Raw genomic sequence first — 16,639 nt, forward strand, 5'->3', positions numbered from 1 at the left:
TGAACAGCTGGAAGAGTGGCAGGCCTCTCTTCTTCTCCTTCCAGGCCGAGTCCTCCTACTCCTCCCCAAGCTCTCAGCTCCTCGCAGTGCAGTGGCGATCCGGCATCCAGAGGCGAACATTTATGTCCCGGGACTCTGGAACCAGAGCTGCTGCTCCTCCATCCTCTCTCCCCCGCGGCCGCTCCCCTGGCGTGATGCAGTTAGGGAGCAGAAAGGGTAGCAGAGAGAGTGGGTGTAGGGAGCAGTGAGTGAGGAGCAGAGAGAGTGGGTGTAGGGAGCAGTGAGTGAGGGAAGCAGAGAGTTGGTGTAGGAAGTAGTGAGTGTGAGTAGCAGAGAGAGTGGGTGTAGGGATCAGTGAGTGAGGGGAGCAGAGAGTTGGTGTAGGAAGCAGTGAGTGTGAGGAGCAGGGAGAGTGGGTGTAGGGATCGGTGAGTGAGGGGAGCAGAGAGTTGGTGTAGGAAGCAGTGAGTGTGAGGAGCAGGGAGAGTGGGTGTAGGGAGCAGTGAGTGAGGGGAGCAAAGAGTTGGTGTAGGAAGCAGTGAGTGTGAGGAGCAGAGAGTGGGTGTAGGGAGCAGTGAGTGAGGAGCAGAGAGTTGGTGTAGGAAGCAGTGAGTGTGAGGAGCAGAGAGAGTGGGTGTAGGTATCAGTGAGTGAGGAGCAGAGAGTTGGTGTAGGAAGCAGTGAGTGTGAGGAGCAGAGAGAGTGGGTGTAGGGATCAGTGAGTGAGGGGAGCAGAGAGTGGGTGTAGGAAGCAGTGAGCGTGAGGAGCAGAGAGAGTGGGTGTAGGGAGCAGTGAGTGAGGGGAGCAGAGAGTGGGTGTAGGAAGCAGTGAGTGTGAGGAGCAGAGAGAGTGGGTGTAGGGAGCAGTGAGTGTGAGGAGCAGAGAGAGTGGGTGTAGGGAGCAGTGAGTGAGGGGAGCAGTGAGTGAGGGGAGCAGAGAGTGTGTGTAGGAAGCAGTGAGTGTGAGGAGCAGAGAGGGTGGGTGTAGGGAGCAGAGAGGGTGGGTGTAGGGAGCAGAGTGGGTGGGTGTAGGGAGCAGAGAGTGAGGGGAACAGAGCAAGTGGGTGTAGGGAGCAGAGAGCGGGGGTAGGGAGCAGAGAGCGGGTGTAAGGAGCAGAGAGAGCGGTTATAGGGAGCAGAGAGTGGGTGTAGGGATCAGTGAGTGAGGGGAACAGAGCAAGTGTGTGTAGGGAGCAGAGAGCGGTTATAGGGAGCAGAGAGTGGGTGTAGGGATCAGTGAGTGAGGGGAACAGAGCAAGTGTGTGTAGGGAGCAGAGAGTGGGTGTAGGGAGCAGAGAGTGGGTGTAGGGAGCAGTGAGGGTGAGTGTAGGGATCAGTGAGTGATGGGAACAGAGCAAGTGTGTGTAGGGAGCAGAGAGCGGGTATAGGGAGCAGAGAGTGGGTGTAGGGAGCAGTGAGGGTGAGTGTAGGGATCAGTGAGTGATGGGAACAGAGCAAGTGTGTGTAGGGAGCAGAGAGCGGGTATAGGGAGCAGAGAGGGTGAGTGTAGGGAGCAGTGAGTAAGGGGAACAGAGCAAGTGGGTGACACTGAGGGGAGCAGAGCAAGTGGGTGACACTGAGGAGCAGAGCAAGTGGGTGACACTGAGGAGCAGAGCAAGTGGCTGACACTGAGGAGCAAAGCAAGTGGCTGACACTGAGGAGCAGAGCAAGTGGGTGACACTGAGGAGCAGAGCAAGTGGGTGACACTGAGGGGAGCAGAGCAAGTGGGTGACACTGAGGGGAGCAGAGAGATTGGGGTGTAGGGAACAGTGCGTGTCAGTGTGGAGCTGCCAGTGCCGAGCTAAGTGTGCGTTTCGTAATGCTGCGGCTGCCACTTGTAACCTCCCCCCTCCGTCTCCGTCTCCGTCTCTATTACTCACCGCACACTGCCTCGGTCCGCTCCTATGCTTCTTCCGGCTCCCGCCGCCGAGTTCAAGGCAGAGCTCCGGAGATCGGAGCTCTGCACATCACCTGCAGGTGAGAGGGCGGGTGGGCGGCGGCCGCAAACTAATTACATTGTGCACTGGCTGCGGGAGGTGGCGGCTGGGGAGGGGGGAGAGCGGAGAGCGAGTGTGCCGGTTGCGCCTGCAGTGCCCATGCGCTGTGGGCGGCGCACGCTCGGCACACACGTCGTTACGGCACTGCATGTGAGGCATCCATAGGTCTTGGTAGAAAAGAAAAGATTGAGACCCTATGGACATACACTCTAACCCGAAATGACCAGTTACAGCGGACATAGCCATAGGAATTTATAGGGAACCGCTGACTGGCCGAAAGCAGACACTGCCAAAGCAACCGTTTACAGCTCTGAAAGCCCAGGGCTGATTGAAACTCGGAAGAGGGTACTCCAATTTGTTTTTGGGGTCCCTACTTTCTGTGGATTATTAACCATGGAGTATGTCTCCCTGCTATACCATCAGCCCCATGGCTGGTTCACAATATAGATGATCATATACTATGCACACAACCAAGGCTGCTAGTGATGCCAACTATTTCTAATGAGGCTTTCCTCCACCAGAAATGGGGCCTATTCAGACCTAATCGCTAGGGTGCGTTTTCGTACAGCCCACGATCAGGTCAGAACTGTGCATGCGTATGCACCGCAATGCGCAGCCGCATCAATCCGCAGCGATGGTCCAAGAAAAGCGATCGGGTAGACGCATCGGTCCGCAGTGACGGGGATCGGCGCGCAGCGATGGGATGGTGCGATAAAAGCGATCGCGCTGGCGATCGCAAGGTGACTGACAGGAAAAGGCGATTTGTGGGTGGCAACTGACCATTTTTAAGGAGTGTCCGGAGAAACGCAGGAGTGACTGGGCGTTTGAAGTTAGGGTTTCTCACGTCAGCTCCGCCCCCGATCATCGCACTGGAAGAGTATGTCCTGGTCTGCGCAGAGACTGCACAAACTTCTGTTTGTGCAGCTCTCCTGCACATGCGATCGCACCTCTGCACAGCGATTTCCCCCTCCCCCTTTAGGCGGTGACTACCTGATCGCAAGGATGTTAAAAACGCACCCTAGCGATCAGGTCCGAATTAGGCACATGGATAACACCAAAAAGAAGGAAAAAGTTCAGTTACACCAGTGCTCAAACATATAGACGCATCTCCGTTCTGTCCTTTAGCACTGATTTTCCATTCCCATATGTATGTAGGGATATAGCTCAGGAAAAATAGAAAAGGAGTTATACTATTTAATACAACAATAATTAAAAATCAGCAGTACAATACAAGTTCAAAGCAATTAGGCATTCATTATCAGATAAGTGTCCTGCAATGGCTGAATGAATGTCAATTTAAGATAAAACTGCTGGTAAGTTGCCATTCATTCGACCATTGTAGGACACTTCTCTGCAGTACTCTCTCATCTCTCCATTCTCAATATTACCTCTCTACACAGTAGCGGCTCTTGCCTTGGGCAAGCTTTTTGCCCGGGTCGCTGATACCCCGAGACGCTATTAATCCACCCTCCCCGGCCGCAGCGAGCACCGTGTGCGCCCGCTGCAGCCGGCGTCGCTGACTGACGCTAGAGGTCAAAATTGACACCTAGTGTCAGTGCAGTGCTGCTATGGGAGAGACGTCATGACGTCTATAAGCATATAATTAGCAAGAACCAGCATGGGTTTGTGAGGGACAGGTCATGTCAGACTAACTTAATTAGCTTCTATGAGGAAGTGAGCTTGAGCAATAATCTTGATCAAGGAAAAGCAGTGGATGTGGTCTTCCTAGATTTTGCAAAGGCCTTCGATACAGTTCCTCATAGGAGACTAGTGATCAAATTAAAGGAGGAGCCTAGGAAAAACTATTTGCACATGGATAAGCAGCTGGTTGGATAGCAGGGTACAGTGAGTAGTGGTCAACGGGAAGTCCTCAACCTGGTCCCCAGTAGTCAGCGGAATACCAAAAGGGTCCGTACTCGGACCACTACTGTTCAACATATTTATCAATGACCTAGAAATAGGCCTGGAAAGCACAGTGTTAATCTTTGCAGATGATACTAAACTGTGTAAGGTAATTAGTTCAGAATTGGATGTGGAGTCCTTGCAGAATGATCTAACTAAACTTGAACTCTGGGCGTCTAAATGGAAAATGAGGTTCAATACAGACAAATGCAAGGTTATGCATTTTGGGACTAAAAACAAACATGCATCCTACATATTAAATGGGGAACGCCTAGGGGAAACAGAGTTGGAAAAAGATTTGGGGGTATTCATTGATAATAGGCTTAATAACCGTACACAATGTCAAAACGCAGTAAAGAAGGCAAGTAAGGTGCTAGCGTGCATAAAAAGGGGAATTGAGACAAGGGACTCTGATGTAATCATGCCGCTGTATAAGGCATTGGTACGTCTGCACCTGGAATATTGTGTTCAGTTTTGGGCACCATTGTATAAAAAAGACATCAGTGAACTCGAAAGTGTTCGAAGGCGAGCTACTAAATTGATTAAAGGCCTAGAAGGACTGGACTATAAGGAAAGACTTACTAGGCTGAATATGTATACACTAGAAAAGAGGCACCTAAGAGGAGATATTATTAATATCTTCAAATATGTAAAGGGACATCACAAAGAGTTATCAGAGGAATTATTTATTAAAAGAACACAGTTTAGGACACGTGGGCACTCGCTGCGACTGGAGGAAAGTTCCGAATGCAACGGAGGAAAGGGTTCTTCACTGTTAGGGCAATCAGGATGTGGAATTCCCTGCCAGGGAAGGTGGTAATGGCAGACTCTGTAATTGGATTTAAAAAAGGAATGGATACATTTCTGAATGAAAAAGCTATCCAAGGTTATAATACTTAAAATATCAACGTGGTTAATCCGGGGGTAACATGAGTTATAGTAGCTAACTAGTCATAAAACATTGGGGGTCATTCCGAGTTGTTCGCTCGTTATTTTTTTCTCGCAACGGAGCGAATAGTCGCTAATGCGCATGCGCAATGTCCGCAGTGCGACTGCGCCAAGTAAATTTGCTATGCAGTTAGGTTTTTTACTCACGGCATTACGAGGTTTTTTCTTCGTTCTGGTGATCGTAATGTGATTGATAGGAAGTGGGTGTTTCTGGGCGGAAACAGGCCGTTTTATGGGGGTGTGTGAAAAAACGCTACCGTTTCTGGGAAAAACGCGGGAGTGGCTGGAGAAACGGAGGAGTGTCTGGGCGAACGCTGGGTGTGTTTGTGACGTCAAACCAGGAACGACAAGCATTGAACTGATCGCAGATGCCGAGTAAGTCTGGAGCTACTCAGAAACTGCTAAGAAGTGTCTATTTGCACTTCTGCTAATCTTTCGTTCGCAATTTTGATAAGCTAAGATTCACTCTCAGTAGGCGGCGGCTTAGCGTGTGCAAAGCTGCTAAAAGCAGCTTGCGAGCGAACAACTCGGAATGACCCCCATTATTCAGCAAGTATGTAGAATCATCACAACTTAAAACAGGTTGAACACGATGGGCAATTTGCCTCTATTCAACCTCAAATACTATGTTACCATGTATGTAAATGTATATGAAGACTTGCAGTAAGTGAGTTTTATTGTATTCTGTTGTATGTAAGTGCTATTAATTATTATACCAAAGATTTGACACAATATAGTTGCCCACACCCCTCCGGTGACTGGCCATGCCCATTTGAGGGCCTCTATTATTAGATTCTATGGGCTTTTAGATCCCCAATCCACCACTGAGTATATATTTATTTAGACAAAGGAAGATTTTTCATGTTCTGTGTTTGATCACATAGAGTTGGGTATGAAATCCTGGCATTCAGTATCCATTGGTCAGGATGCCAACAGGAGCATCCCGGAAGTCAAAATCTTGATGTATCCGGTAAGTATTTAAACCCTATCCCTACCAGTCCCCTCCTGAAACCTAACCCTAACAGCCCTACCACCTCCCCCCACAGCCTAACCCTAACCCTCCACTCCCGGTACCTCACCATGCTTGGGGCAAGCTACATTGCTCCGCTGCCGATGCGCTCAGTAAAGGTTACTATTCCCAATCATAGTCCACATGTGTAAAGTGTGAAAAAGTTAAAAAGAGTAAAAAAAGTTGTGTCGACCTTTTGAACCTGTTGATGTTTTGTACTGTCTACCCTTTTAAATGTCTAACCTTTACCCATGTCGACCTTTTGTACCTGTCGACCATGTTGGGTTGACCTATTGACTGTCAACCTTATTACTGTTGACCGATCATTCATGTAATTACTGTTACTGCATCCCATTTTGTTACTGGCTTTGTTTCTTAGTAAAAGGGGGTTTGTTGGTTTTTGTTTTAGGGATTTGGTAATGTACCAGTGTAGGGACCCACAGAGCAGCTGTAGAAGAATAGTTTTTAAATATTAGTTTAGCCACTGCAGTTAAAATAGATTATCAATGTCCGGTTATGAAAGGCAAAGCAATTACAATACGTCATGCAGCAGATTATAAATGCACAAATTATAATATTAGCAGCGTCTTGTGTAATATATGAGCATATTTTTAGATATATGTAATAGGATTCTGAAACAGATAGGATGTGCTGAGCACTCTGTAGAACAGTTCTAATTTAAAGTTGACACCTAAGTAGCAAACCTGATGCATATAATTTATTGTTGTGTTGTCCTTAGAAATAGAGGTGTCAGGTGGGTAACGCCCATTGATTGATAGAAGAATTATTAGTTTGGTTTGTGAAAAATTGAGATTGCAGTGTCAAGAGGACATCCAAGGTAAAACAGCAGAAGGCAATCTGTATTGAGCCAACAAAATATTGTCCTATGACAATTGTTAAGACAAGGAAGTAATTAATGTACCTGGTTGTTACACGCAACAATTATATGCTCTGGTTCCGGCATAATACTACTTTCCTGAGCAACGAGTGTGTCCTTGGTGCACCCTGGAAGACGATAAGAAGAGAAAAGCCCGTAGTACTGCTTCATGCACATAGGCTGTCCAGACAACTGACCCCGTGCATAGTCTACAGGCAGAGCATGCCTAAAACATTCAACAAAAAGATTGTATTAAAATTCAGCCCTCAAATACCCACTGCTATCTACAGTAACATGGAAAGTGAATAAGTACTTGAGGACTTATTATTGGTAACATTTCTCTGCAAAGTGCTAGCATTCTCCATTGTATTTTAAATTTGGGAATAATCACAGGAACAGATCAAAACTGGGTATTAACAAAGTAAGTGGTATGAGGTCCTGTTAGTAATCTTACAATGTATACACTATTATACAAAGATAAAACATATTAAAAATTACCCATTCCCTTAATCACTACTCACGTCTAAATGTAAAAACATACAGGAAGAACGCCAAACAAATGTCGTTAGGGTTTTCTTTTGAATAAAACATCCCCATACCCTATTTCATTAACCATTGGATCTAGTGTTGGGGGGCCAAAAAATTACTTTGTGCTCACCCTGCCTCAGCCAACTAACAGTCTGTTCTCTTAGCAACAATACCCGGAGGAACTTTCAAAGAATGCATGTATGGATTATGCTAGCGGGATGGGGTCATTTATTTTATTAAAAAAAACATTAAATGCTTCTAGTCCTAAAAGTGTGTAGTATGTCTGAAACCTTGAACCTTTTTGAAATAACAAAACAGTGCAGTGTATTTAATAGTGATGAGCGGGTTCGGTTCCTCGGGATCCGAACCCCCCCGAACTTCACCCTTTTTTGCACGGGTCCGAGCAGACTCGGATCCTCCCGCCTTGCTCGGTTAACCCGAGCACGCCCGAACGTCATCATCATGCGGTCGGATTCTCGTGAGATTCGTATTCTACATAAGGAGCCGCGCGTCGCCGCCATTTTTCATTCGTGCATTGGAGATGATCGTGAGAGGACGTGGCTGGTGTCCTCTCAGTTTCTATGTTCAGTGTGCTACAAATATCTGTGCTCAGTATGCTGCAAATATCTGTGCTCAGTGTGCTGCAAATATCTGTGCTCAGTGTGCTAATTGCTTTATTGTGGGGACTGGGGACCAGCAGTATTATATAGTAGGAGGACAGTGCAGAGTTTTGCTGACCAGTGACCACCAGTATACGTTCTCTGCCTGAAAAACGCTCCATATCTGTGCTGCATTGTAGTATATAGTAGGAGAACAGTGCAGAATTTTGCTAACCACCAGTATATATATATAGCAGTACGGTACAGTAGTCCACTGCTCTACCTCTGTGTCGTCAAGTATACTATCCCATCCATACCTGTGGTGCATTTAAGTTTTGCACAGTATATATATATATATATATATATATAGTAGGAGGACAGTGCATAATTTGCTGACCACCAGTATATAATATATAGCAGTACGGTACAGTAGGCCACTGCTCTACCAACCTCTGTGTCGTCAAGTATACTATCCATCCATACCTGTGGTGCATTTAAGTTTTGCACAGTGTATATATAGTAGGAGGACAGTGCATCATTTTGCTGACCACCAGTATATAATATATAGCAGTACGGTACAGTAGGCCACTGCTCTACCTACCTCTGTGTCATCAAGTATACTATCCCATCCATACCTGTGGTGCATTCAAGTTTTGCACAGTATATATATAGTAGGAGGACAGTGCATAATTTTGCTGACCACCAGTATATAATATATAGCAGTACGGTACAGTAGGCCACTGCTCTACCTACCTCTGTGTCATCAAGTATACTATCCCATCCATACCTGTGGTGCATTTAAGTTTTGCACAGTATATATATAGTAGGAGGACAGTTGATAATTTTGCTGACCACCAGTATATAATATGTCAAAGTCAGAAAAATATCTCTATGCACACTACCATATTTGCACCTCACACAGGTCCGTGCTGCGCATGCGTACGCTCTCCCGTACGTGCGCATACTCACAGTTGCGGGCACCCGCAGGCGCACGGTATACGTATTTACGGTAGAGCTTATGTGATCGTAGCGTGCGACTCAATCGTTACATATTTTCACTATATAATGTATTTTGTAGATCATGGTCCCTTTGATAGATTCTGAAAGTTTAGTTAATATAGCATGTTCCTGGACAGAGAGATCCCTCTTTGTATTGTACGAAGGGTCTAACAGGGGTCATACAGTGGTGTTTAGTACCCATCGGAAGAGTATTTAAATAGCAATATTCCGGTGTTGGTTTGGAGCGGATTAATCGCTCGTGCGAATAGTTATGGACATAAGAAGTTTATGTCCATTTACTATTATTTGCTCTTACTTAGCCATGCGGCGGGAAACCTAGTATCCCACCCACCTGGGCAGTTGGAAATAGCCACAGCCCACCTGTATGAATCAACCTATGACCTTTTGTTATGATGCGAAGCCGAATTCCTGTGTCCAATGAACAATAAGAATATAGGGACCATTGTACTGTATTGTGTGCAGTGTATATAAGGGTCACCGTCCCCAGGCCAGCCGGTACTCTCTCTTCAACAGTTATCGCTGATAATTGGAGGACTGGATTCCGGTTGCGCCTGCGTGTGATCCCCGTATGGTATGTTTCTCTGTTGCCACTTTGTTACCCGTATATGGTTAGCCATTCACACTTAGTCTCTGTATTTGTAATACGATCGTTCTCTATTGTGCATGTTACTGTCTAGATACTCTGCTAGAATTATATGTTAGCTTGTAGCGTATGACTTGTGAACTGTTTCCCCTTTTGAAGTAATTTAAGATATGTGTTAGTAAAAGGTTTTGGACCCTTAACGGTAGTGTGTATTCGTTATATAGCAAGGGGTAACAGGAGCGTCTCGATCGCTCAAACAGCTTTGGTATTAACAAGGTTAAACAGCGTTATATCTCTACATTGGTTCTAGTACAGGGTTTACAGCATAAGAATATCTTTTCTGTGTGTTACATACAAGGTTTAATGATTGTTATCTTGTGAGCGTCTGCGCCGCTCGTGATCTCCTCGTGGTCTCGAGCGTCCGCTACGCTGACAGCGTAGCATTACGGTAGTCGCTCACCTATAGTGTGCCCGATACCAACAGCGTATTCTCGCGAGCGTTTGTGTCGCTCGAGCGGCTCGCTCCCGATACAGCGTCCGCTACGCTAAGAGCGTACCCTTACGGTACCTCGCACGCCAATTGCGTACTGTGTCTCTTAACCTCCTAGAGTGTTTAATAAGGTAATAGAAATCGACATTCTCAATTGAGGGCTCGTCCTCCCTCCACACATCCATCCGCACTAGCTAAAACAGACTTTATCTGTCAGCAAAGGGCGGGAACGCAGTATCCTTTCGTATCCGTATTGGTGGTGAGGGATACAGTAGTGCTGGCTAGATAAGCGTCTGTTTCGCTACGTTGTAGGAGTGCTGGGGTGGAATCCGGAACCGGAGGTAAGAACAAAAACGCTATTATCTTTTTAAACTGTTTATTTCTGCTTTTGCACACACACGCATGCACACATTTACAGTGTTGCAGCTCACTTTATTGTTGCCATTAGAATTGATTATTAGACACGTGCTGAGGAATCTGGTGCTATTTAGTTAAGATTACAAAGGAAAATTGTTAAGGGTATAAGTGTAAAGAACACACACACAGCATAACAAATACTGTGTGGTGTACGGTAAGCGATTTCTGTTGAGTATTGTTTACATTGATAGAAGTGTGTTGATTGTGTCGCTGTGGGCGTATCTGCACTCTGTGCATAAGTGTCTCGGACAACGTGCAAAAGCACGTACGTGACGCAAAGGCATACGCACGTGGCGTGTTTTACGCAACGTAACGTACGCATACGCCCATTGAGACTCAAATCACACAATAACCTTGTTTAGGGTGGGCGGTATAGTATAGCCACCTGGTAAATAGCACACAGTTGTTCAGTTCAGTTTACTAAAAGTATTAGTGAAAAGAAAAAACCTTTTTCTACTGCAAACCCAGGGATTGGACTCCTACCTGTATGAAAGGAATTTCTGTACAGAAAGATTAAAAGTGTATTTGATTGGAAAGGAGTGAGTGTGGAACTTAAGGTGTTGTTTTTGTGAAACCCACAAATCGGGATCCCGTCGGAGACCACATCAGGTGAGTGGACACTTGGTGGCGTGGGACTGGCTTGCCCGCGTTAACATTGTATTGAAGGAGCAAGTAGTTTCCGCAGACAAAAGGACTGCGAGGTATTTAAGCGCAGCCCCGGGGGTTTTGCGTAGCACCCATATAGTCAAGGTAAAGCTCCGGCTGAAGGTTTCGCAGCCTAAACAACCGATTCCATTGGTCGTAAAGCGTATAAATATTTAGTTATTTATGCGCTGTGCGACTGGACCGCACGTAATTGTGTGCATTAGTTTGTTACCTTGATACCCATCAACAATTTATTGTGGGATCATAAACGCTATTTGTACATTCTAACGTGATTTGTGTAGGTTTTTGTTATTTTAAGTGAGTTTCGCTGTTCACTAAGCAAATCTCCAACAACCAATATTTGCTGGGGAGGGTAGCATACTCCCACACGCCCCAGTAAATAGAGGTTACCAGAAAACAGAAGTGAGTGAAAGCACTGGTTAAACTTTCACCGTCGCCTTACCGCGGGCAAATTTGGTCTGTTTGTAAGAATTAGCTAAGGCAGCAATAACTACAAACGATGGGGGCCAGTTGTTCAAAGAAGGGACGTCCAACAAGGGTTCACGTTGGTGGTTGTTGGCCCAAAGGGTCCGCACGGTATATAATGTGTGAAAAATACGGAACTCACACACAGGTATTATGCAATGAGTGGGAACGTATGACAGAGGATGATGGGGAACAGTTTCCCCGGGTAGGCAGTCTGAACCCTGAGGTATTGCAGAATTTAAGAAAAAGGATAGGTCTAATCAAATCTGCAAAGCAGAGGATCAGACATTATGATTGTTTACTGATATGGCAACAGGAAAGTGAAATACAACAGGAACTAGCTCAAAAAGCGAATTCCCATCCAGGTAGAAATCTAATAGCAACGGCACCACCACCATATATAGCAGGGGACAAAGTGGCTGCAGAAAATGACATGCGGGTTTGCGATAAGGGTGCACTTAATAAATGTATTAGTAATGACAAAATTAAGATGAAAGTAAATGCAAATGTTGACACTAACCCTAACCCATGCAAGTTGTATCCTATGTTAAACTTCCCCCAGGAATACGACCAAGAAGATGAGCCCACAACGATTTCAGCTCTCTCTCTAGCGGCCACCATAAGCGATACTCCAGTAGGCATCGCCCAACCACCTAGGGAGGCATCAAAAGCACATAGCTCAGGGACAGGTGAGGTTGTATCCACAGGTAAGTACGGCACTGTACAATATGCTGAAACTAGTGCACCTCACATTGAAGAATCAAACCAGAGCGAAGTAGTTCTAATTAACCCTGTTAGAGTAATAGCGGTCCCCAATGGTAAGACTGACGCAAATGGAGCCACACCCATTAGAAATATTGCAATGCACTGTCCCTGGTCACGAGCAGAATTAAGAACAATTCTGTCTGAATTTCCTGATCCCAGGAAAGATTTAGCCGCATGCCAAAGGTTCATTAAAGACCTAGGAAATTCCACTGAACCAAACAACAAAGATTGGAGAACACTACTGCGGGCATGTCTGCCCTCTAGTGTTGACCCTATTAAGTTTATAGCTGACTGTAAACTAGATCAGGAGGTTCCCCTTACGGATGCATACAATCAAGAAAATGTAATCAGAATCAATCTGCAACTGGGAATATATTTCCCAGCCGTAGTAAAATGGAATAAAATATTCTCCATTAAACAAATGGAAAGGGAAACTGCCCCTGAATATTTCCACAGAGCATTAGAGGAAATGGCTAAATACACTGGGATCATGGACATTGAGGCAAATATACACCATAGAGAGGTAGCGGTGTCCGTATTGATGGACGGTTTAAAGGAGGTATTAAAAAGTAGGGTACAAACTACTCAACCCAACTGGAGAGGTATGTCGGTGGCCGCCTTGAGAGAGACTGCTGCTGGGCACGACAGGAATATTACAAGACACAGGGAGTCACAGAGTGATAAACTGATGGCAATAAGTATCCAGGCCCAAACAACAAGGCCGCCTCAGTCCAGATCACAGGTCCCTGGTGGTAAGCCGCATGTGGTAAAATGTTACAATTGTAGCAGGGAAGGACATTTTGCACGTAACTGTACAAATAACTCATATAATGCACATAAAAACCCTAGACAACGACACGACACACGACATTGGGATCAGGGTCCACAGAGACGGAGTTATGAGCCACATACAGGGGAAACAAAAAGATACCCCCCGAACAGAGACTGGCACGCCTCTGGTAGTTCCCAGCTAACTCCCTCACAAGTAGTTGCTGCCAGCGGGATTCAGGGAGGTCACCATACCCAATAGGGGTGTGGCCATACCTGTAATCTGCAGCCAGTAAAATTGATTGCAAGCCTTGGAAGTGAACCCGAAGTTGCAATTAATGTAGCTGGTAAATCATTAAACTTTCTTGTAGATACGGGGGCGGCCAAATCAGTGATAAATTAGACAGTGGGCATGAGAACCACTGGTAGGACAATTCCAGCCATGGGAGTAACAGGAGTAGTCCAGCATTACCCTGTTAGCAAGCCAGCCGAGATTACAATAGGGCCTTTGCATACCAAGCATTCCTTTTTGCTGGCTGCATCGGCACCGACCAATCTCCTGGGAAGAGACTTACTGTGTAAAATGGGGTGCGTCATTTGTTGTACTCCTGAAGGTGTATTCTTGGACATACCTGAGAATCACGCTCAGGAAGTGCGAGACATGTTAGACTCCCCATCAAAATTAATGTCACATACCATTATGACAAATAGGACTCCCTCCCAAGTAGAAGAAATTACATCTCAGATACCAGAGTCACTTTGGACTAAAGATGGACAGGACACTGGATTAATGGCAAACGTAGCTCCGGTAGTTGTACAAGTAAAAGATGGTAGGATAGCTCCAAAAATCCCACAGTACCCTCTGAAGCCAGAGGTGGAGTTAGGAGTTTACCCAGTAATAGAGCGCTTGCTACAACAGGGCATTCTGGTAAGAACGTCCAGCACTGCCAATAGTCCCATCTTCCCTGTGAAAAAGAGTGGGGGGAGGGGTTACAGGTTAGTGCAGGATCTAAGGGGGATTAACAAAATAGTTGAGTCAGTTCCCCGTAGTGCCAAATCCAGCTGTCATCCTAATGCAAATCCCTCCCACTGCGAAATTTTTCACTGTTATTGACCTCTGCTCCGCTTTCTTTTCGGTACCTCTGCACCCTGACAGCCAATATTTGTTCGCATTTACATACAGAGGAGTCCAATACACATGGACTCGATTACCACAAGGATTCATAGATAGTCCAAGTATATTTTCCCAGGCTTTGCATGATTGTTTACAGTCTTTCCAACCAGAGAGTGGATCAGTATTAATACAGTACGTGGATGATCTACTACTGTGTTCTGATTCATTGGAAGCATCCCTGAAGGATACGAAACAGCTCCTGTTTCATCTTTCAGACACAGGACACAAGGTTTCCAAAGACAAGTTGCAATTATGCCAAACTAAGGTAAAATATTTGGGACACTGTCTAACACAAGGACTGAGACACCTGACCGCTGATAGAATTCAAGCAATTAGAGACATGACTCTGCCACAAACCCGGCAACAGATCAGAACATTTTTAGGAATGTGTGGGTATTGCCGTAATTGGATCCCAGGGTTTTCCATTCTAGCGTTACCCTTGCAGGAGATGGTCTCCTCAAACAAACCTGATCGGATTTCGCATACAGACGAGTCCGAAATGGCATTTGAGAGACTTAAACAGTGCCTAACGCAGGCACCAGCATTAGGTATGCCAGACTATGGGAAACCCTTTGAGCTGTACGGAACAGAAAGTGCTGGTTGCGCGGCAGGCGTCCTAACCCGAAAGCACGGTGATGCCAGCAGGCCAGTAGCATATTACAGCGCTCAGCTAGATACGGTAGCGCGATCCCTCCCCATATGCTTGCGAAGCGTTGCTGCGATAGCATTGCTAGTAACGAAAAGCGAAGACGTCGTACTAGGTCACAACCTCACAATTCATACACCACATGCAGTGTCAGCCTTGTTAAATTCTGCCCAAACCAGGCACGTCTCATCAGCGCGGTTTACAAGATGGGAATTGGCACTAATGGCCCCCGTAAACATCACCATAAGGAGATGCAGTGCATTAAATCCTGCAACATATCTCCCGGGTGTGCCTGGACAGGCACAAAGGGTGGAAGATGAGAGTGGTGGGGAAGGAGGATTTAATACAAAGGAAGACACTCATGATTGTATGGAATATTTGACCCAAAATTTTACCGCAAGGCCTGACATCAGTGACAACCCACTGGAAGATGTAGAACTTACGTTCTACACGGACGGTAGTTGTCATAGACAGTCAGACTCGGGAGACTTGTGTACTGGATACGCAGTCGTAGACGACCAAGGCACCATAGAAGCGGAACCGCTAGGCCCACCTCACTCAGCCCAGGTTGCTGAACTGGTCGCCCTAACCAGAGCATGTGAATTGGCTAAGGGTAAGTCAGCCAATATCTACACCGATTCTAGATACGCATTCGGGGTAGTCCATGATTTCGGAGCCCTATGGCGACTCAGAAATTTCATGACGGCAGCTGGTACACCGGTAGCGCATGCAGCTCACATAAAAAGGCTTCTAACAGCGATACAGGAACCCGACAGAGTGGCTGTTATCAAGTGTAAAGCACACACATATAGCCAGGACCCCGTATCACTTGGTAACAGCCGAGCAGACGAAGCTGCTAAGTTAGCAGCTGCTACCCCCAGACAGACAGACACCACACAACTGATGGTATTTAATACCATCAACACACAGAAGTTGTGTGAAATGCAAAATTTGTGTTCCACACAGGAAAAGGCAGTCTGGAAGGCAAAAGGATATGGCCAGGAGTCCTCAGGACTCTGGACGGATGGACATGGTAAACCAGTGGCCCCCAGAACATACCTTCCATGTTTAGCTGAGGCAGCTCACGGGCTGACTCATCTGGGCAAGGAAGGGATGTGCAAGTTGGTAAGAGCATATTGGTGTGCCCCAGGATTTTCATCTCATGCGAGTAAAAGAGCAATGTCATGCCTTACCTGTTTGAGAAAGAACATCGGAAAGGCAATACCTACAGAACCATCTCATATCCCACCTGCCGGCGGCCCTTTCCAGGTAATACAGATTGACTTTATACAATTACCCCCTTGTCGGAATTTGAAATATGTGCTTGTTTGTATAGATGTTTTCTCAAATTGGGTTGAAGCATTTCCTGCGGCCACAAATACCGCTATGTTTACTGCTAAGAAAATTGTGCAGGAATTTGTATGTAGATATGGTATCCCTAGAATAATCGAAAGTGATAGGGGTACCCATTTTACAGGTGATGTCTTTCAAGGAATGTGTAAGTTGATGGGAATTGATAGCAAGCTGCACACTCCATACCATCCACAGGCGAGTGCGAAAGTGGAAAGAGTGAACAGCACTATTAAAAATAAACTGAGTAAAGTTATGGCAGAGACAGGATTGACATGGCCAGAAGCTTTACCCATTGTACTGTACAGCATCAGAACCACTCCCAGGTCCCCTCTTAATCTGTCTCCCTTTGAAATTTTGTTTGGTCGACAACCGCATGTTATGATTAACCCTCAGGATGATTTGAAGTGTAACAATGAAGTGACTGTAAAATAC

The 16,639-nt window shown here is 46.0% G+C and overlaps 1 protein-coding gene across 1 annotated transcript in view; it reads right to left on the bottom strand.

Annotated features, from left to right (window-relative positions):
* Positions 1–16,639, bottom strand: part of CHAT (choline O-acetyltransferase) — a 248,852-nt gene that overhangs the window by 173,534 nt on the left and 58,679 nt on the right. The window contains exon 6 of the mRNA XM_063958862.1: positions 6,779–6,959. Within this exon, the coding sequence (XP_063814932.1) occupies positions 6,779–6,959 (181 nt within the window). The remainder of the gene's footprint in view (positions 1–6,778; positions 6,960–16,639) is intronic.

This window comes from Pseudophryne corroboree, chromosome 3 (assembly GCF_028390025.1).
Source record: "Pseudophryne corroboree isolate aPseCor3 chromosome 3, aPseCor3.hap2, whole genome shotgun sequence".
Taxonomy (NCBI): domain Eukaryota; kingdom Metazoa; phylum Chordata; class Amphibia; order Anura; family Myobatrachidae; genus Pseudophryne; species Pseudophryne corroboree.